The 21,726-nt window shown below is 37.7% G+C and overlaps 1 protein-coding gene across 1 annotated transcript in view; it reads right to left on the reverse strand.

The window, feature by feature from the left end:
* The window catches only part of ITGA1 (integrin subunit alpha 1), a 79,374-nt gene that overhangs the window by 32,309 nt on the left and 25,339 nt on the right, over positions 1-21,726 (reverse strand). Inside the window, exons 7-13 of the mRNA XM_008070356.2 lie at positions 17,186-17,328; positions 14,349-14,492; positions 12,942-13,199; positions 9,945-10,075; positions 5,814-5,980; positions 4,096-4,232; positions 1,693-1,803 (exon numbers count right to left, since the gene is read on the reverse strand). Of these exons, the coding sequence (XP_008068547.1) occupies positions 1,693-1,803; positions 4,096-4,232; positions 5,814-5,980; positions 9,945-10,075; positions 12,942-13,199; positions 14,349-14,492; positions 17,186-17,328 (1,091 nt within the window). The remainder of the gene's footprint in view (positions 1-1,692; positions 1,804-4,095; positions 4,233-5,813; positions 5,981-9,944; positions 10,076-12,941; positions 13,200-14,348; positions 14,493-17,185; positions 17,329-21,726) is intronic.

The raw sequence follows: 21,726 nt of genomic DNA on the forward strand, positions 1-21,726 counted from the left end.
TTTTTGATTTTTATTGTAGAGATAAGGTCTCGCCAAGTTGCCCAGGTGGGTCTCGAACCCATGGGCTCAGGCAATCCATTCACCTCAGCCTCCCAAAAGCACGGGATTACAGGCTGAACCACTGAGCCCGGCTTCAATTCAAACATATCACCAATCCTTTCTTGCTTTTCCATTCCCACCACCACCTCTCACGCTAACACCCTCATTTCTTTGGTAAACTAAAGTAAAAAGTCTTCCACTGGTCTCCTGCATCCACTCGTGTTTCCTTCCAATCATTCTCCATCCTGCAGCATCCTATCCCATGACTGAACCAAATGAAAACCTTCAATAACATGACACTGCTCTTTAAGAAGCTTAGAATTTGTACAGTGGCATTAAGTCCTGAGTGAAGGCCCCTGCTTTCAATTCCAACCTCCTCTCACACCGCTTCCTTTCCTACTCTTTAGATTCCACCACACTAGTGAGTATACTTTAGTTTTCTTCATGCTGCAAGATCTTTACACATACTCTTTTCTCCCCCCATTCTTCTGGAAAATCATCCCATCCTTCAGGGCTTGCCCGAAATGTCTCACCCTCAGGGAGATTCTCCCAATTCAAAATTCTAGGTAGAAGTTCCTGTAGAGCAGGGGTCCCCAACCCCTGGGCCACAGACTGATTCCAGTCCTGTTAGGAATGGGGCTGCACCGCAAGAGGTGAGCGGCCGGCAAGCGAGCAAAGCTTCATCTGTATTTACAGCTGCTCCCCATCATTGGCATTAACACCTGAGATCCTCCTGTCAGATCACTGGCAGATTAGATTCTCACAGGAGGCTGCTAGCACCGGGGAGCAGCTGCAAATACAGATTGACATTGGCAGTGAGGTTTGACTGCACAGCCTATCCCCTCCGTCCCCCACCCCAAGAAAAACTGTCTTCCACAAAACTGGTCCTTGATGCCAAAAAGGTTGGGGACCGGTTTGAAATTCTCCCCAGTAGGCTACACTTTAGTGACTACTTATTACTTGTCTCCTTGGTCAGATTGTAAGTGCCAATGTCTAGTACACATATGACAATAAATATATTTGGTAGGAAGGAAGGGAGAGTGGAAGGTAGGTGTATGGGGAAACTAATTTCCCATGCTTGACATCTCCTCCATTGGAGCCACACTCTTGACACTGTGCCCTCTTCTCTTTTCTCACTCACTCTCAAGGGTGGGGCCTAGGTTTTACTTTAGAAACAGGAATTAGGCAAACACAGCTCATTCTCTTTCTCTCTTTTTTTTCCTTGGGGCAGTAATGCCCCCATAGGAATCACACATTCAGCTCTACTCTTCCATGCAAGTTTACAAGGTGGATCCCTATGAAGAAAGCCAGAGATAAACCAGCACTGCTGATGACCTAGTTGGTTATCTGTGGTCCAAGACCATGGCTCTGTATGAGGACACCTATTATACCTAAACCATGCCCTGCAACCCAATGTTTAAGACAATAAAGGGGGACATTTCTTTCAACTGATCCTTATTTCAAGTGAGGTAAAAATGGGTGTCACTTTTTAGTTTCCTTAAACTCTAACTATAAGAAATTAGAAAGATTGGGAAAGTCTAAAAGTCTAATTCTTTGTTTTTTTTTTCTTGTATCTGATTTAGGATTATGTGTCTCAAGCTTTTTCTAATACATTTACAAGTAGGTATTCTGAATTATCAAAATCTGACTTACATATTCATGTACTGAGTTTGGTAGAGAATCATCAAGAACTGGTCCATTTTCTGGATCGGTAAGATTAAAATCCAAAGTTATTCTCACAGAGTCCTGAAAGTCGTGCTTGTCCTAGAGGTTCAAACATAAAATACGTCATTGGATCGTATTTACTGGATGTTCTGATCTTGTTATGATTTCCTTCTTCTGCCCCTGAGGGTCAGGCTTATTAGAACATTCTTCTGCACCTAATCGGACATATGGTCTCGTCAGGCTTTTGCTTTGCTGCAGGGGGACTGGCTTTTTGTTTTGACAAAGAGCATATCCGGATGCTGAAGCTTCAGGGTATTACCTGTTCGTGTACCTACAGCTCCTCGGAGGGGCCTGCTGGAGTGTCATGTTATGTCATACCTTGCCATGCCATACCATCCTGAGCTATTTGAATAGCAATATAGTTTCTCCTGAGTAAAGATCACTACATAATACTTCTAGAAAAGTCTCCCAATTTTAGAAAGGCAAACTTTCTTTAAATTGAGTTGCATTTCATGAATGTAATATATACCTCTAACCATAAGAATTACATAAGGAAATGATGTGAATATGATAATATTGTTAACATGTCACCAACAACAACTAGTGACCTTTATACACATTATTGTGAATTACTTAAATAGTCCTCTAAGATGAAGAATTACTATGGTTCTTATTTTACAGATGAAAACCTGAACCTCGAAAAGACTAAACAACATTGCCAAAATCACTCAGAATGTGGAGAAATTAGGACACAAATTCCACCCTGACTGACTCCAGAACAAAAAATGTTAAAGTGTTAATTTCAAAATCCAGGCCAGGTGTGGTAGCTCACACCTTTAATCCCAACTCTTTGGGAGGCCAAGGCTGGAGAATCACTTGAGGCCAGGAGTTAAAGACCAACCTGGACAACATAGCAGAATCTTGTCTCTACAATAAAAATAAAATAAAATAAAATAAATAAAATAAAATAAAATAAAATAAAAATTAGCTGGGCATGGTGGTGCAAGCCTGTAGTCCTAGTCACTTGGGAGGTCGAGGTGGAAGGATTGCTTGAGCCCAAGACTTCCAGGCTATGGTAGTCATTATTGTACCACTACACTCTAGCCTAGATGACAGAGCGAGACTCTGCCTCTAAAAAAAATAAAAATAAAATAAAAATCCAAAAAAATTTTGGAAATTTTGAAATCAGTTTATTCCCACTAGCACCAGGTCCTAGATATAGCTTAAACATTGATTTATGCGCAACCATAAATGGCAATAATTTTTAGCGGTTGGAGGCAATGCTATATCTGCCTTTGTGCCCATTTAAATTTTATCCAAGTTCTAACTTCTAAATGTTCAGTTCTGGTGAACCAAATAGGAGAGAAAATTCCAGTGTTATTTTCTCAGATCATAGATTGATCTTAGTGTTGACAGAATAAGTTTATTTTGATATACAGTATGGGGAATAGTAACGTGAAAATCACTGAGAAAGAATTAATATCAGGATACACATGTTCTTTCACTTCCTTGCTCCAACTATGATTTTCAAAATATAGTATATGAATACATCAAGAATGCAGAAATAAGTCAAAGGTGGGAAAATCAGTCTATCTCATTTAAAACTCCAAGATCATGTTTAAAATCTCTAAGTCTTAATGTCAGCCACTAAAATCAGTGTTTCCTCATCACCTTCATTTTGCTTTTTTGTTTTTATTGCTATTATGTACATTTTAAGATAATGCTTAAGAAAGTTTCTCCTTCAGTTAGAAACAATTCCCATATACAGAGTGCCCCAACAAAATACAGTTAAAATGTTTCAAACTGGCTTGCCAGCCATCTTTAGAGCTTAATAATTTATATTCCAAGTCTCCCTCACCTAATAAGATAGAAAGAAACTGAAGTAGCACAAAGTCTATAGATGAAAAGAGAACACCAGATTTTTTTACCCTTTCAATTTAAAGTCAAAGAGCAACATAGATAGTTCAGTGGACTTCAGAAAGCATATGGCTCCACAGTCTGTCATCAGGGCAGTTACTCTTCTCTCATCTACATTTGACAGAGGTGACCCACAGAAGTCAAATGATGTTTTTAAGTTGAGTCAATAAATGAATGAATGAAACAAAATGATAGGTGAATAAAGTCTCTTGTCAACTAGTATACTGTGTCTTTAACTACTGTAATTCTACAACATATGAGTGTATGATGACACATAGGAAAGACTACAGATAATTGTGTGAAATGTATTTAAAAATGAGAAAATCAGACCTGTGATTTTTCTGATATGAGTGAATAAAAAAAGTTTATGTGTGCACATTGAAATAAAACAGTAAGAATTAGGTTTACTTGAAATAAGACCTCTACTATATTCTTGATTTGGAATAAGGCAGCTATAATATATGATTTACTTGCCAACATGTAGAAGGAGTGCTTAGTGCATTCTGATTCTCGAACTGTGATGTTTCTTTGAATCTTTCTCTCTTGAGTTCCAGAGAAAAAACTTCGCGATATCTGTCTCAGTGAATCTAGAGTGACACGGTACTGTAAATCTATAAAAGTTAAAACAATATGTTTATTTGGAGTGATTTTCATATGACACAAATTATTAAATTAACATTATAGAAAAATCTCTGGAGCACTTGATCAACAAAAACTCTATTACTCAGCATATCCACTCTACTATAGTATAATAATATTAGCAGACATGAAGATAGCCTTGAGGAACGCTGTAGAACTGCTGAGTTCATTATGTTTTTAATGTTCAATTGCACCTATTTATCATTCTTATACACACCATACACACATACACAACTACATATCATCTACTTTCCTGACTATGATAGTGCTTATTAGATTTTCACTTAAAATGTATATGTTTAGTTTAGGACTATTGAAACTGTGCTTGGGATATTGATTATATTATATTTCAATAGAGACAAAAATATATATTAGTGACATTTTACCTATTTTATAAAAATACATTATCTTAGATTCTGTCCAAAGCACTATTAAGCTCCATAAAATAGGCATACTACAATAAGGAAAACAAATGAAATCTTCTACTTTCTATGAAGACAACAATTTTCCTTATTTGATCACCTAGTTATTACCCAAATATTAAATAAGACTGAAATAAAATGTTGCACATGGAAACCTAGATCATTGTTTTATATTCCTATACCTCATTTATATTCTAATCAGGGGGCTGTTTCAGAGCATATGTTTGCATAGAATAAATTTAAAAAATAGATTTCAAGGATTAATTTTTTTTCATTCTACCTATATTTGGATGTAAATTACTCTTCTGAAGCTAATGGCCTTCATAGCTTTGACTCCAATATATTTCAACAACATTTAAAAATTGCCTTAGAAAGTGGAGAGCATAGGGAGGGGCATGCACAGGCTGACATGATGTACCTGAGAACAAACACACAGAACAGGTCTGAGTTTCAAAATCTAGGGTTGCCTTCTCAAGAGAGCAAAGGGATCTCAGGAACATGGGGGTGCCAAAGTATTCAGGGCCTCTGCAATACCAGTCTTCCCCAGGAGGAGGCAGGAGAAGGCAGAAAAGATTCTTTGTGAAAACCCATAGGAAGGAAAATTGGGCTCATTTGCATTCCAGTTTCCAAACTTTATCTCTGAATAGGTATTTTTGTTGTTGTTGTTCATAGTAAATAGGAGAGCCCAAGGGAACTACAGAATGTCGAGGCCACTGCATGTGAGTGTAATTTCTTCTACAGAATTTACTGGGTTCCAAAACCTAGTCCTTCTGCAGCAGATTTTTTCCAAGGTTCAGAATGTTCGTGGAGGCAAATGTGACATGCAGCTCAATATGGTGGGGGAATGCAATGTCCTGCTGGATTTCCTCATGCTAGAATAAACACAGAGGGTGCCAAAAACAAGTATAAATTTTAGAAACGAAAAAAACTCTATTAAAATTGTAATAATATATACTGATAACAAAAGGTGAATACAGAAGTCAAACATGACTTCTGCAACTACAGGAGGTGCTCAAAGTGGTTACCAGACAATTCTGATTATGGTGAACATCTCTTAAAATGTGTATACATTTTTTGGAACCCCCAGTTTAGTGTCCTCCACCCAAAAGCACTTGCTATAATTTTGCTTACCAGCTTTGTAAATCGTGTCTTCTTTAGACTTTAATTTCACATCAAAACACACTGTAGCATTTATGCATACTGTTTCTTTTCCCTCCACACGGCAGTTTTTCTTTTGAATATTCACTTTATTGGGTTCAAAATTCATGGTCACTTTAACTACAGCCACATCTCTGGACCTACAAACATGCAAACAATGAATTACTGACACATTTTTACATTTAATGAATGCCATCAATTTGAGAATGTAGTGAGTGCATGAAGGGGAGTTCTGCTTTGTGTATAATATAGGATCTCAGGACTCCATTTCTGCAATGTATCTTTAATATGGAAGAGACTATATCTGATGTTCTAAGGACACTCAGAATGTTTTGGAACCATCTGGGGCCTTGGGGTGTACCTCCTTGTTAGTTTTGCCCGTGATGGAAATGAGATAAAACCAAGTGCCCAGGTGCAACTTCAGAAGCAAAACTGTATTTTGGAGGGTCTCTGAGTTTGTTCCCAAACCCAGAGGCCCCCGAGCAACCTATGGGTCCTCGCTAGCTTTTTTCTGAACTGTGATACATGTCTGTTCTAGTGGGTTCAGCTCTGCCTCTGTATCTAGGGAAGAAAGGCGGGATAATATTTGAGGCACTGTTCTAGGCATGTATGTTACTTGTTTTATATGTAAGATAGCTGAAGCTCAGAGAGGTTAAATGTTTTAGCCAATGTCAAAAGCTGCTAAGAGGGAAAAACTGAGATTTAAACTCAGTCCTTTTAACTTCAAAGCTCAGTGATTTCCACTAATTCAAAATGAGAACAGAGTAAGATCTTAGGCATGAACAATGTAAGGAGCCTAAGGCCACTGCCTTAAAATCAAGCCTAAATGTCGATTGGACAACTTTACTTCACCCTGTGACGTGAATGGACACTTTATTACTAGGTACCTATATACACAGGCACATATATATGCATGTACACATATTTTAAAACAAATTATAATAAAAAGTTTTCCAATATTTATATTTTTCTGAGACTATTATTCTCTTATTATTTATTATAGAGATGTGGGGTACAATTCAGAGTCAGGAATATAAACATTGATCATATAGGTACCCTTGTTGATGAGGTATGCCCCTCCTTCCCCTAGCGGTTTTCCTCAACTGCCAATCCCACCCCGCCTCCCCTGACAGTTCTCCACTACTACTAATTGCTTTCTTATAGCATTATAATTGTTCAAGGTCAGCTTATGAGTGAGAACATATGGAACTCAGTTCTTTGTTTCTGTGATAAATCACTGAGTATGATCAACTCCAAATAATCCAAGTTGCTGCAAAGTTCATATATTTGTTCTTCTTTATGGCTGCATAATATTCCATTGTGTATATGTACTACATTTTTTTTTATCCAGTTCAGCTTCGATGGACACCATGGTTGGTTCCATGTTTTTGCTATTGTGAATAGAGCTACAACAAACATACATGTGCAGGTATCTTTTTCGTAGAATCATTTGAATTCCTCCAGGTATATTCCCAATAGGGGAATTGCTGGGTCATACCGAAGGCCAATTTCTAGTTCTTTCAGAAATTGCCACACTGTCTTCCAAAGAGGTTGTACTAGTCTGCATTCCCACCAGCAGTGTAGAAGCTTTTCTACCTTTTTCTCCACATCCTCGCCAGCATCTGTTGTTGCTTGTTTTATTAATGATGGCCATTCTTACAGGGGTTAGGTGGTATCTCAATGTGGTTTTGATTTGCATTTCTCTGATGATGAGTGAGCCTGAGTGCTTTTTCATGTGTCTGTTGGCTGCCTGTATATCTTCTTTTGAGAAGTGTTTATTCATGTCTTTTGCCCACTTTTTAAAGGGGCTGTTTGTTTTTTTTCCTTTCGGCGCGTTTGAGTTTCTTGTACATCCTAGATATTAGGCCTTTGTCAGATATACAGTTGGCAAATATTTTTTCCCATTCTGTGGGCTGTCTCCCTGCTCTCTTGATGGTTTCTTTTGCTTTGCAGCTCATTAATTTGATGAGGTCCCATTTGTCTATCTTATTTCTTAAGGTATTGGCCTTTAGGGTTCTGAAAAAGAATTGGTTGCCAGTTCCAATTTCCATAAGGGTGTCTCCTGTGCTTTCTGAGATTCGTATATTTTGAGGTTTTACGTTTAGGTCTTTGATCCATTTAGAGTTAATTTTTGTGTATGGTGATAGGTAGAGATCCTGCTTCAATCTTCTGAATGTGGTCAGCCAGTTTTCCCTGCACCATTTACTGAATAGGTTCTCCTCTTCCCAGTGGTTGTTGTTGGAGGCTTTGTCAAAGATGAGTTGGTTGAGAAATTGAGGCTTTGCTTCCAGATTCTCTATCCTGTTCCATTGGTCTATGTGCCTGTTCTTGTATCAATACCAGGTTGTTGTGATTACTGTAGCCTTATAGTAAAGTTTGAAGTCTGGAAGTGTGATACCTCCTGCTTTGTTTCTTTTGCTAAGGATTGTTTTGGCTATTCGTGGTCATTTATGCTTCCATATGAATTTCTGTATTGTCATTTCCAAGTCTGAGAAGAATGATGTTGGTAATTTAATGGGTATTGCATTGAATCTGTAGATTGCCTTTGATAGGATGGACATCTTAACAATGTTGATTCTTCCTATCCATGAGCATTGAATATTTTTCCATTTGTTTGTGTCTTCTTGAATTTCTTTGAGCAGTGTTTTGTAACTTGACTTTCTCTTTTCCTATTTGGATATTCCTGATTTCCTTCTCTTGTCTAATTGCTCGAGCTAGGACTTATTATTCTAGCTGCAGTAGACAGCAGCATAAACACATACAATAATCTATATATTCAATTCTTTCTCATTTTATATTTGGATTAATTTCTTTTTTTAAAAAAATGATTATTACATGTAATGCCATGATGACTTTAAAATCATAATCATATTTCTAGATTATATCTTTAATTTTTTTTTTTTTTGAGTCAGGCTCTCACTCTGTCGCCCGTGCTGGAGTGCAGTTTCATGCTCATGGCTCACTACAGCCTCGATCCCCTGGGCTCAGGCAAGCCTTCTGCCTCAGTCTCTTGAATAGCTGGGACTACAGGTATAGGCCACCATACCCGGCTAATATTTTTATTTTTTGTGGAGATGAAAAAAGTCTCACTAGGCTGCCCACACTGGTCTCAAACTCCTGGGCTTAAGCAATCCTCCCACCTCGGCCTCCCAAAGTGCTGGGATTACAGGTGTGAGCCACCATGCCTGGCTAGAACCCTTTTTAAAATAGGATTTTTAAAGCTAGCTAAAGTTATGATTATTATTATTTATTAATAAACTTTATTAGCCGGGCTCAGTGGCTCAGCCTGTAATCCTGCGCCTTTGGGAGGCTGAGGTGAGTGGATTTTCTGAGCCCGCGGGTTAGAGACACACCTGGGCAGCGAGACCTCATCTCTACAATAAATCAAAAAATCAGCTGGGCGTGGTAGTGCATGCCTGTAATTCCGGCTACTTGGAAGGCTGAGGCGGAAGGATCGCCGGAGCCCAGCAAGTCAAGGCTGTGGTGGCTGGGAGCGGCCACTGCACTCCAGTCTGGGTGACAAAGTGAGACTCCAACTCAAAAAAAATCAAAAAACAAAACTTTATTACTTTATGTATCTGACCACTGGCTTAGATTTTACAATTAACTGCATGGATAGGGTGCAGTTTAGGGATGCAGGCATTTTAAAAGCTCATCGAAGACTTACTGAAAATGCCTCTATGTTTGACCAATCAACATAAACAGAGTCAGACAATGCCACAAATCGTCTATTTCTATATATTAGGTAAATTAATGGAAATTTAGTTATATCTAAAAGCTGGTAAGCAACTCAAAGTTAGGAATTATTTTTACACACATTCTGTATAAGTCCTTCCCTTCCCCATACCTCTCTCAAAACAGTATCAAGCACATAAAAGATACACAAATTAAGAGTTCATTCCATTTGATCCTTTAATATAGCCTGTTGTTTTTAAGATTTATTGACTTCTCCAGCCTACTCAACAGAATAACTTGTTCCAATATCTATGTAATGAAGCACAAAAGGAAATCGATTTTGTTATGTATGAACTCCAGTCGTACTCTGAGAGCTGCAACTATGTATGAAATAGTATCAGGTTAATTGGCTGTTATTAAAATACATACCAGAAGAGAGCAGCACCACCAAGACCTCCAATGGTCACATCAGTCAGCCCATCACCATTTAAATCCATTTCTCCATGGATAGACTGGCCAAAAAATTTCAGTGTCTCACCATCACCACCTGATGGAATACGCTGTGAAAATCCCCAAAGAGAATTGTATGTCAAAGGAGTCTGTACAAAACAGTTTCAAGTAAATTTGATAATTTTGATTGGCTAACAAAAAAATAAAAATTAAAGATCTTTTGGAAACCTGCCCAAGAGACCCCTCATGTGGCCATAAGAGGAAATGCTTAGATGTTCCCAATGGATATTGTTCTTTTCATAGCACAGACAAAATCATTTCAGGGTTACTGACATCAGGGGGCGGCGGGGGGGGAGGGAGGGATTATATAATGTCATCTTGTCTTATCCTCAAAGGGAAACATTATGAGTAATTGGCTCTGTGCTTTCTAGTTTCTTCCTGGCCCCATCACAAAGAGGTATTTAAAGGTCTGGAAACCTTGAAAACATATTCCACCAGCAAGCAGGGGAGTAGAAAGTTGTCCTGGGAGTCAATTTGGGGTTCATTGAACTTTGTGACTGGGTATAAATTACACATTCCATCAAATGTATTTTCCAATATGCAATCTTCTTTACTGCCTATCAAAAATTGTCCTGAAAGTTGAGGACACAATAGACTCAATTCCACTCAAGTGTATTCAGTATACTGGGAAGGCATAAATGAATGTGGAATTTGTGAAGACTAATCTGTGCAGATCACCATACACAATATATTTGATATCCATACTCCTTGACTTAGCATTGGGTCAAGCTGATACTGTTTTAATGGAAGCAAGGAGACAGGACTTACAGACCTTCCCTGAACTTGGGGACTTCTCATTCTCCTGGTTTCCACTTACATAACATAAAATAAGAAACCCATTAAGGCAAACCAAATGGAAGCAGTTTTCATGCTTAAACATGTGTAGCTCATTGGGAAGTATGTCCTTATTTTTTCAGCAACAAATTAGGAGGTGCTGCCTCATTGGTTCTGAGGAGTTGATTCAGTTTGATTCTGGCTCATTCCATAAATAGCACCTCTGGTTCCCATGGAAACGAGTAAGCACTTCCTCATATATTGGAAAAATATTTTGTGAATTGAGCAAATCTAACCCTAATATTCTTCTTGTTGTTGTTTAAAGCTGCATCCTGGTTTACCATTATTCTACAAAACAAATTGTTTATGACAATCTATTCCATTTATCAATGATTTTAGAAATCTTTCCTACTTCAAATGCTACTTCATCCAATTAATGGGATTGATACTGAAGAAATAACGTGGTAGAACACAAGAAAAAAACTCCTTACTGAATTTCCTGATTTCATCATGCCCCAGTGGTTAATGTTGCCTGTTTCTAGTTGAGTAAATAATGTCATAAAGGAATTTAACACAAACAAATTATTTATCAAATGGATAGAAGTACTGTTATTGAAAAAAGCCCTTTATTTTGTCATTATGACTTTATGAAAAATTAAGCACAACTCTGCAATGTGTGACTAGATTTTCACAACTCTGTTGACTACAGAAGCAAAAAGAACTCAAATGGAAAAAGAAATAATGTTCTGATTTTTTTATATTATATAAGCTAGAAAGTAGTGAGTTTATTTCATTTATAAGTAGTTGCTCAATATCTAATAAGCTATTTATTATTACTTAAAATCAGATAATTGCAATAAAACTCCTTTAAAGTCTACTGTTTTTATAGTGAATTAAGCACTTCCTTAAATTGTTATCTTTCTCATGTAGGAAAAAAATGCATTTATGGATTAGATCTGTGAACTGACAACAAAGTTAAAACAGGAGCAACAGAAGTCCCCTGCAGGTTAAGCTTACTTATTCAGATTTTTTATTTATTTATTTATTTATTTTGAGTTGGAGTCTCACTCTGTCACTCAGACTGGAATGCAGTGGTCGCTCCCAGTCACTGCAACCTCGACCTGCTGGGCTCCGGCGATCCTCCCGCCTCAGCCTTCCAGTAGCTGGAACTACAGGTGTGCGCTACCATGCCTGGCTAATTTTTTGATTTATTGTAGAGATGAGGTGTCGCCAAGTTGTCCAGGTGGGTCTCGAACCTATGGGCTCAGGCAATCCACTCACCTCAGCCTCCCAAAGTGCGGGATTACAGGCTGAGCTACCGAGCCCGGCACAGATTTTTTATTTCAAGGATTACTTGTGAGAAAATTATAAACCTTCAGCAATCCTAATTCACTTGATGAAAATATACCAATTTAATTTATACATATAAACGTAATGCAATTTTATTATAAAAGCATGAACATCGAATATAAAACCAATCATCTCATTGCCCTTATTGGCTAAATCATATAACTATTGCTGTCTTATTTAGAAAGTACCTAAACTCTCTGTTTAGAATCAGACACATGGCAGATGTTAACAGCAGTTAAAAAGTGTTTTTTTTTTTTTTGAGTCGGAGACTCATTCTGTCGCACAGGCTGGAGTGCGGTGGCAAGCTCGTGGCCTTCGCAGCCTTGATCTGCTGGGTTCCGCTTTAGCCTTCCAAGTAGCTGGAATTACAGGTGTGTGCCACCATGCCTGGCTAATTTTTTGATTTATTGTATAGATGAGGTTGAGCCGTATTGCCCAGGCTGGTCTTGAACCCATGGGTTCAGGCAATCTTCTCGCCTCTGTCTCTCAAAGTGCTGGGATTACGGGTGTGAGCCACCACGCCTGGTTACAAAGTGTTCTTTTATTTTGTTTTGTTACCCTTTCGAAAGATCAAACCCTCAAGACATGGCAAATAACAACACAAAATAAACTAGATAAATGTATAAAATACAAAGTAATTCCTCTATAAAGAACACGTAGAAGATAATTAAATCTAATTTCCCAACAGAGTCAGAATAAGAAAATTAAGTAGCTCATGAAGTTAGACAGGTAATGCCTGGCATTGAACCCACTTATCACGGAAGGGCAGAATCCACAGACTTAACTTCTTACTTGTGCATACTCTTTCCTTATAGTCCTGCCACTTCCATGATAAATGTACACAGCTCCTGCGTGATCATCTTCCAACGGAGCTCCTATCACAATGTCATTAAATCCATCAAGATTGAGGTCTTTTACAGCAGCAATCGCTGTTCCAAAACGAGCCCCACATGGCTCATTTTTGTTTTCTTTTGTGCACGAGTTGTGCTTCAGAGATGAGCAGCAAGTCTGCTTAATAGGTTCCAGGCTCATTTGATATTCAAACCTTGTCTGGAAGAAAGATAAACAGGATACTTATGGATTTCTATCATTACTACGGCAGAGTGGGATTTTTAAAGTACATATTAAATCAGTGCCATTAAAAAAATTGTACATCAGTGGTAAAGTATGTAAAATTTCTTTAAAAGTGTGCCTATCTGAAAGCAAAGTTACGGAATCCACCAAACAGACTGTAGAAATGTGGGAAAGAAGACATACTGAGGACTTTAGTAATGGAGTCTCTTTTTAATGCAATTGAGTGAGTGTATATTTTACAACTTCTTTCTAAAGAACTGAATATTTAAACTCCCAATTTGTGCCACTCTCCCTTCTTCACCCAATATTGTGCAAAGCAAAAATTTACTCTGTTCAAGAAGCAAACTTTCTCTAAAGCTGTCTAGAGTGGAAGGAAAAAAAAAACAAAACCCAAATGAAACAGTAAGGACAGAAAGTACTAGTAAAGGTGAACAAGAACACACTTTCTTGGAAAAAGGGCAAAACAGCACAGGAACAAAAAAACTGACATTAGAAAGCCAAAAAATGATAGAAAGAAAAATATACAATTGATGATTTAAAATAATTAATATGGAAGAGAATCTAAGAATTTTAAAAACCTGAGTAGATAAACATTGGCTTTTCTGTAAATAGCAAAAAAACAAAACAAAACAAATCTCTTCTAATGAAGATATTAAGAATTACTTCACCTAACATATGATATCTGAAGCCAGGAATGGAAAACAAAACCTCACTCCAGCCGGGTGAACTATATCCTGGAAGTGTCTGGAGTCGTTGCCTGAAACTCACTACTTTTCCCCCCACCCATCTTGCCCCATCCTACCCACTTCAACTGCTAATGTTATCCACCGCCAGCCAGTCCAGAGCTCATGAAAGGTTGCCTTGTGGGTTTATTTAGCAACTGAGTGAAATTTATAATTTTCTCCTTTATTCACATTTCCAAGCAGAAAATATCTAAGGGTTGAACTACTTTACCAGAATTCTCAATGGTCATTTCAGAACTGGGGGGTGGGGGTGGGGAGGTAGATGAACCCTGAAAGTTTCTTTGCTCATTTCTCTAACATGAGCGAAAAATTAGAATTGCATTATTCAATATGGAGGGGAAGGAAGAGACTTCCTGAATTTCTACCAAACAGATACCATTACCTGATTCAGAGCATACACATACACTTTTCCTTGTTCCTCTTTCTCTGTTCCCATGTACATGGGAGCCCCGACTAGAAGAAGGTCAGTATTAGAATCTTTATCAATGTCAATTGTTGTTAAAATACTGCCAAAGTAGGAACCGATCTAGGACACAAAACAAAACAAAACAAAACAGCCTGGTGAACATCAGAAATGTTTAAGGAAACAAAAATCTGTATTTCTGTTTTAGAAATTTAGAAGTGTATTTGGGTTTCAACTGGCAAAGGTAATGAAAGATATAAACTGATGCCACAGTTCTCACCCCTTCTTACTGTCTCTTGCCCATCAGCTTCACTCAATGACTTTGCTCATTTATATTTTACTGTCACCTGCCAACATGTGAATTTGTGCTTACTGTTACAGGGAAGATGTCTAAAAACCAAACATTATTTTGAAAAAATACCTAAACCGCTTGAATTGTTGACATTCTAAAGCTAGAGACATCTTTCAAATTATGTACTTGAAACTGAAATCATTCATGATATGTGCCTCAACTTTCATACATAAATTTTTACAAAACTTTACATTTCCTGTCTTGTAGACAATTAATGGTGAGATAATGTACCTCAGATGTCATCTAAAATGCTTCATTTTATATTTGTCAATTTCTTCCCATTGATGTCTATTATATCCTTGTTTTTTTATTTTATTGCTAAACATTTCATTTTAGATTATTCTTACTTCCTCCTTGAACTATAACAATAGCCTTATTTTTGTTGTTGATGCATTTTCCAAGTATAAATGTGAGCAAAGAATTAATAAATCCTATTCACCTAGTGTAAGATTGTTGGGAGCCGGCCATGGAGGCCCACTGAGCGTTAGGGATAAGGAAGGGCCGTTGACCCCGAGACCACTAGGATGCGTTCGGGAGCTATTGACCCCATTTCCTCCCCTTTTCTACTCAGCACTAACCAGATTAAGCTCCTGTGAGCTCAAAACATAAAAACTCTGAGACCGGGATGAACACAAGCTAACTTTAGAAGCTCATTGCTCCCATTCTTCCACAAAGTGCAGTTTTGGCTTTCACACAACTTATAATTCAAACTCAGGTCACATCTAAGAGTCTTAGTATTGGTCACAGGCTTCTGGGTCATGATCTTAGGATTTATTGAAGTTGAATAAATGGATTAATCGATCGTTTCATCGATTAGGTTATGGGATTATGCCTGAAAGAACATCCGGTGGGTGGGGAACGCCCCTCACACACCCGACTGTGTATAAAAGACCAGTTGTAATTCCCATTAAACGGCTTCTGCACTAGACTGGAGTCCAGTCTCTTTCTCTCTCCCTTTCTCTCTTTCTTCTTCCCCCCAATCACCGATGCTGTCTCCACCTTTGGGGTATCCTGAACCCGGCTGGAGCTGGTCTCCGGCATAAGATAATCTGACCTTTAGTTAGTTACTCTAAATTTGTTCCCCTGGGAATCTGCTGAGTCTAGGATTTCAACTGTACTGCTAATGTTAAGCAACACTGATTGGGGTAAAAATAATCTCTGATTGGGACATTGCATTTAAGCAGCTTACAAATGAACAATAAGTACCTGGTGGAGGTAACATATTTTGGGCTTCACAAAGTGCAATGACTCCTTAAACTGGCATGCCCTTTGCAGAGCCCCTGGAAGGTATGTGTAATGCTTTTGTCATAACAGACACTGGCTCCTGTGAGACGTGGGTCTTTAAACCCAGTGCAGCTCCTGATCAGGCCTGATGTGAGTCTCCTTACACCTGAGCTGTATGCTGGGCTGCAGCAAGGATTACACAGAGGAGGTAGGCTGATGCAGCCCTGTTCTTCCAGTCTAGTAAGAGGGAATATATAGTGAAGCCTAAGAGGAACTCTGTCCCCTCCACCCCCATCCCCATCACTGTGAAGATTGTAGAATAAAGTTAATAAATCCTCATTGTGGAACACTTGGAAAATAGACAACTATGAAAAAGAGATAAAAGTTACTCAAGTTATCACAACTCAAAAACAACAACAACAAAAATCCCAGCATAATTAGATGTTTCAGTTTAAAAATACTGATATAGATTAATGCTGGAATATTACATGTCCTAAACTACTTTTTAAAAATTATTATTATTATTATTTTTGTAGAGACAGGGTCTTGTAATGTGGACTAGGCTGGTTTCTAAACTCCTGGCCTCAAGTGATTCTCCTGCCTCAGCCCCCAAAGTGCTAGGATTGCAGGTGTAAGTCGCCACGACTGACCCTAAACTACTTTTCATATTCAATCATTACCTAGTAAGAATTACCCAGTTTCAAATGTCTCAATTTCTCATTGCCTCCAGAATAAAATCAAAGTTCTTAGTTTGCCGTTCAAATCTCACACAATCTGGGCCCACGTATAACTTTCTCTTTTACCACTCTTTCAACCTATCTACATTCTATCTTTCCTTCTAGACTCAGCCCAAATTTCACCTCTTATTTAGGCTTTCTGCACCCATCCTAATTTAAAACATTTTTTTCATCTTGTGAGTTTACTGTCTGAGCCACAGATACTTTATGCTTCTTAATGTTTTTGATCTCTATATATATATATATATATATATATATATATATATATATATTTGTACATCTGTAAATACATCCATTATCTATACATCTTACCTTCACCCCCTTCCAACTGAAATGTTTATGAAATCAACAATGTAGACGTTTTACACCCCTCCAAAGAACCTAACATGGGGCCCTGTTCACAGTTGATATTGAATACGTTGATAAAAAAGTTTAGGATAGTAGAATGTAAACTTACATAAAGTGTGGACAGATTAATTTAAAACAATATTTTTCAAGTTTACCTGTTCTCCACTGAGTGTCTGGAGAATTTTGATGTCTTCATCTTTGATCTTGTAGACGATGACCTGGCCTGTGTGATTGTACCGAGGCTGTCCAGCAATATAGAACACATTTCCAGAAACAGTGGCGGAATTTACTGTGTAACCTAACAAAAGAGAGATTCCAGGTGTACTCTCTGCCCTTAGTAAGTTAATAATTTACTTTAAATGATTAAGAAGAACATTTGTATAGTTTTACATGGATTCCCCTTTCTTTGAAAATAATTTTTCTTAAATGCATATAAGAATTTGTTTGGGTAGAAGCATTTAATGTGCTTCCTGATTATCTACTGCCTCCTGAAAAGCTATTTTTTCCAACCTCAATTTTTCATTGTGTTAAGGTACAAATAATATAATAATGATGACAGAAAAACAAAAAATTGCACAAAAAGTACTCACAATACCAATTTCACTTTTTTTTTTTTTTTTTTTTTTTGGAGTTGGAGTCTCACTCAGTCGCCCAGACTGGAGTGCAGTAGTTGCTCCCGGCCACTGCAGCCTTGACCCGCTGGGCTCCAGTGATCCTTCCGCCTCAGCCTTCCGAGTAGCCGGAACTACAGGCATGCGCTGCCACGCCCGGCTGATTTTTTGATTTATTATAGAGATGAGGTCTCGCTGCCCAGGCGGATCTTGAACCCGCGCCAATTCCACTTTAAAAAAAATTTTACTTTTTAATTTTTAAAATTTTAATTTATTTAAATTAATTTAATTTATGATACCATGTTGTAATAAATCAATTATAATTCATTTGGACACATATATCTGTGCTATGCAAATTAATTTTATATAATTGGAATTATAGAAAATGTAAGCCTTCTCTGTGTTGCTACTACGTTTATAAATTATAATTTTAAATGGTTGAAGATTATTTTTCTTAGTTGAAACATTAAAGCATTGTGTTTATACTATATGACCATTTCCAGATGGAATACTGGAATTTAGGTGGTTTTTCAATTTTTGGTATTATATTTAAACCTGCAAAGATGTCTTTGAGCATTTACATTTTTTTCCTCTTTTATTTTGGATTAAACAATAAGTATCAAGGAATAGATTACTGGATCAAGATTTTAATGGCTCTTATAGTGTTTGGAAAATTGTTTCCAGATCATTTGTACTAATTTATTCTATGAATAGCTACACAAGAGCCAATAATTTTGTCAAATTCTCCCAGGCATTGTGTATTATTACCAATATTTAAACCTGTGGCTGTTTTAATAGGTGTTAAATATTGTCTAACAACAGTACCTTACTGTAATTTTAATTTACATTTATTTAATAGTGAGCGTGAACAGTTTTTTATGTCTGATCCTTCCTCTTTTTAATTGAATTTTCATGCTCTATAAAATTTTGAAATGTGTCTTTTTCTGTTTTTAATTTTATTTGCATGCATTTTATTTTGAAGTTAACCTTGAGTCGTAGTTTTTGTTTCTTCAGTTTCTTCTGGGATTTTTTTTCTTTTGTGCAAATTCCTCTTCTAGTTAGAGCAATTCATTTTGTTTCAGCAAGGACCATCTTAGTACACCTGGGGGAGCTCACTGGCTGTTCATTACCAGAGCCCCCCACTGGGAATATACCCTGAAGAACTCAAATCACTCTATAAAAAAAAAGATACCCGCATACGTATGTTTATCACAGCATTGTTCACAATAGCAAGGACCTGGAAGCAATCATGTTGTCCATCAAAAGAGGACTGGATTAAAAAAATGTGGTACATATACACGATGGAATACTATGCAGCCATGAAAAAGAACAAAATCATGAATTTTGCAGCAACCGGGATGAAACTAGAGTCTATAAAACTGAGTGACCTCTCACGGAAACAAAGATCTGAGTATCACATGTTCTCACTCATATAGTGGACCTTGAACATCCAATGTAATACTATAAGAAAATGACTGACAATGGTGGGAAACTAGGGGGGGAGGGGAAGGGAGATGGGATTAACGGTAGTAAATATCTGTCTGGGGATGGGGAGACACCTCTTGTCAACAAGGGTGCCTGAACGAAGCATATTTGTATACCTAACCCTTAACTGTATCCCACAATATCATAATAAAAAATACTGATTAAAAGAAAGAAAGAAAGAAAGAAAGAAAGAAAGAAAGAAAGAAAGAAAGAAAGAAAGAAAAAAAGAATAGCATTTCTTGCTGAGAAAAAGTTCCTAACTTATTTACCAAGTATTTTCCTAAAGGCAATAGTTTCACTATCTTCCAAAACTTTAAAAAAGAAACAGAGGTTTTTGTACAAAAATACCTTTATTCTTAAAAATGCTAAGGGAACACAGTTCCTCAGGTATATTACCCTTTATGCATACTTCCCTCACATTCTGAATTCTCCATCTTTCTTTGAGGTTTTAAAATTATTATTAAAAACCTCTATTACAAAATAGAAAGTAAAATATTTTTTCAAACACGTAATGAGTCATATTTTTATAGTACTAGCCACAATACTGCTTCAGAAATAAAAACGTTAGGGTGATGTTTATACATACATAAAAGGGAGAAGAATGTGCAAGACAACGCTGTTTTATTTCATGCCACTCTACTGAGAACTTTTTTCTTTCCTTTTTGTAATTTTCAGAGCTATAAATGCAAACTGATAAAAGACCCTTTAAAAAATAAGTTGAGGCTGGGTGCAGTGGCTCACACCTGTAATCCCAGCACTTTGGGATGTTGAAGTGGGAGAACTGCTTGAGGCAAGGCATTCAAGACAAGCCTAGACATAGCAAGACTTCGTCTCTACAAAATTTTAAAAAAAAAATTAGCCAGGTGTGGTGGTGTACACCTGTAGTCCCAGCTGCTTGGGAGGCTGAGGCAAAAGAATTACTTGATCCCAGAATGTTGAGGCTGCTGTGAGCTGTGATCATGCCACTACCTGGGCGACAGGGTGCTTTTAAAAAAGATAAAATATAGGCTAAAAATTGTGTGTGAAGCTTAGAGTTGTGTGGTTATGAGGTTAACTATTTTCAATGATTTGCACTTGATAACTAAAAATATTAGCTAAAATCATCACAAGGATGATAACTACCAGTTAGGGCACCTACTCATTGAGGCTCAGGTATCTAAAGACAATACAGAGGGGGAAAAAAAAGAGAACAAATAAAGCCTGATTTTAATGAAAGAAAAAATTTTAAACATTTAAGCTTAATATTGCTTTCTGAAAAAGAAAAGTGCAAGATGGAAGAGAAAGAAAAATGGATGGCACAGCCATCTGCATGGATTTATGAAGAATAAATCCTGCCAGCTTTCATAATTCACTTGGGAAAAGTGCAAGGATCTGGTGAGGTAATGGGAAACGAGTATGATGTGTCTTGATGATAGACCTTTGCCTCACATCTTTCCTTTCTCTTTGGAATCTGTCTGGCATGAATAGAAATGAGCAAACTGTGGGAAGAGGAGACAGATAACACAATCTCACAGTGTTCTCACCATCAACCTCACTTGCTAAGTGGAATTGGTGTCTGGTAGTTTAAGGGGTTATAGGAAAGTCAGGTGTATGACTAGCTCCTGAAACAGATGTTCAACAGATTCAGATCCTACTTAGTATGATCATTATTGATTAGTATGGGATTTGTAAACTAAAGCATCTACCTCTTACTCTGTTTCCTTCATAAGATTTTCCGTAGTCTTACAACTTGCAATCCACACAGATTTTTCTTTTTTTTTTTTTTGAGTTGGAGTCTCACTCTGTCGCCCAGACTGGAGTGCAGTGGCCGCTCCCGGCCACCGCAGACTCGCCTGCTGGGCTCCGGCGATTCTTCCGCCTCAGCCTTCTGAGTAGCCGGAATTACAGGCATGCGCTACCACGCCCGGCTGATTTTTTGATTTATTGTAGAGATGAGGTCTCGCTGCCCAGGCGGGTCTCGAACCCGCGGGTTCAGGCAATCCAGCAATCCACTCACCTCAGCCTCCCAAAGGCGCGGGATTACAGACTGTGCCACCGAGCCCGGCTACAGATTTTGGAGTAATACATTCAATCTCTTAATTTGTGACTCCCACAAGGAAACATTTTGAAAGACTCATTTCAGATGTAGAATACATTTGAGGAAAAAAAAGCTACTTTCTGGACCCTTTTTGAGTGCTCTTCTATTTTGAAATAAATCTTACATATGAGGGGGACCCCCCAAAACCCCTGAATTTATTTACTAACAAATTGTATATTTATTCTTATATGTTTAAACTTCAGTGACCTTCAAAGTACTCTCCATATGATGCAACACTCCTATTGAGAAGCTTTTTCCACTACTCAAAACAGTTTTTTGAACTTGTCAATTTTGATGCCGTTTAGTACTTCTGTCATTTTTGTTTCACCTCTTCCACACTGGCAATACTTTGAGGATATTTTTTGCAACCAGAGAAACAAAAAAAGCTACTCAGGAGGAGATCAAGTGAATAGGGAGAATGAGGCATGGAGTCATGCTGTTTTTAGTCAAAAACTGTTGAACACTCAGCATGGTATGGGTGTGGGCAGGTGTAAATCATCCATAGTGAAGTGGGCAAACGCAT

This window comes from Carlito syrichta, unplaced genomic scaffold, assembly GCF_000164805.1.
Source record: "Carlito syrichta isolate Samal-C Ts95f unplaced genomic scaffold, Tarsius_syrichta-2.0.1 Scaffold313372, whole genome shotgun sequence".
NCBI lineage: Eukaryota > Metazoa > Chordata > Mammalia > Primates > Tarsiidae > Carlito > Carlito syrichta.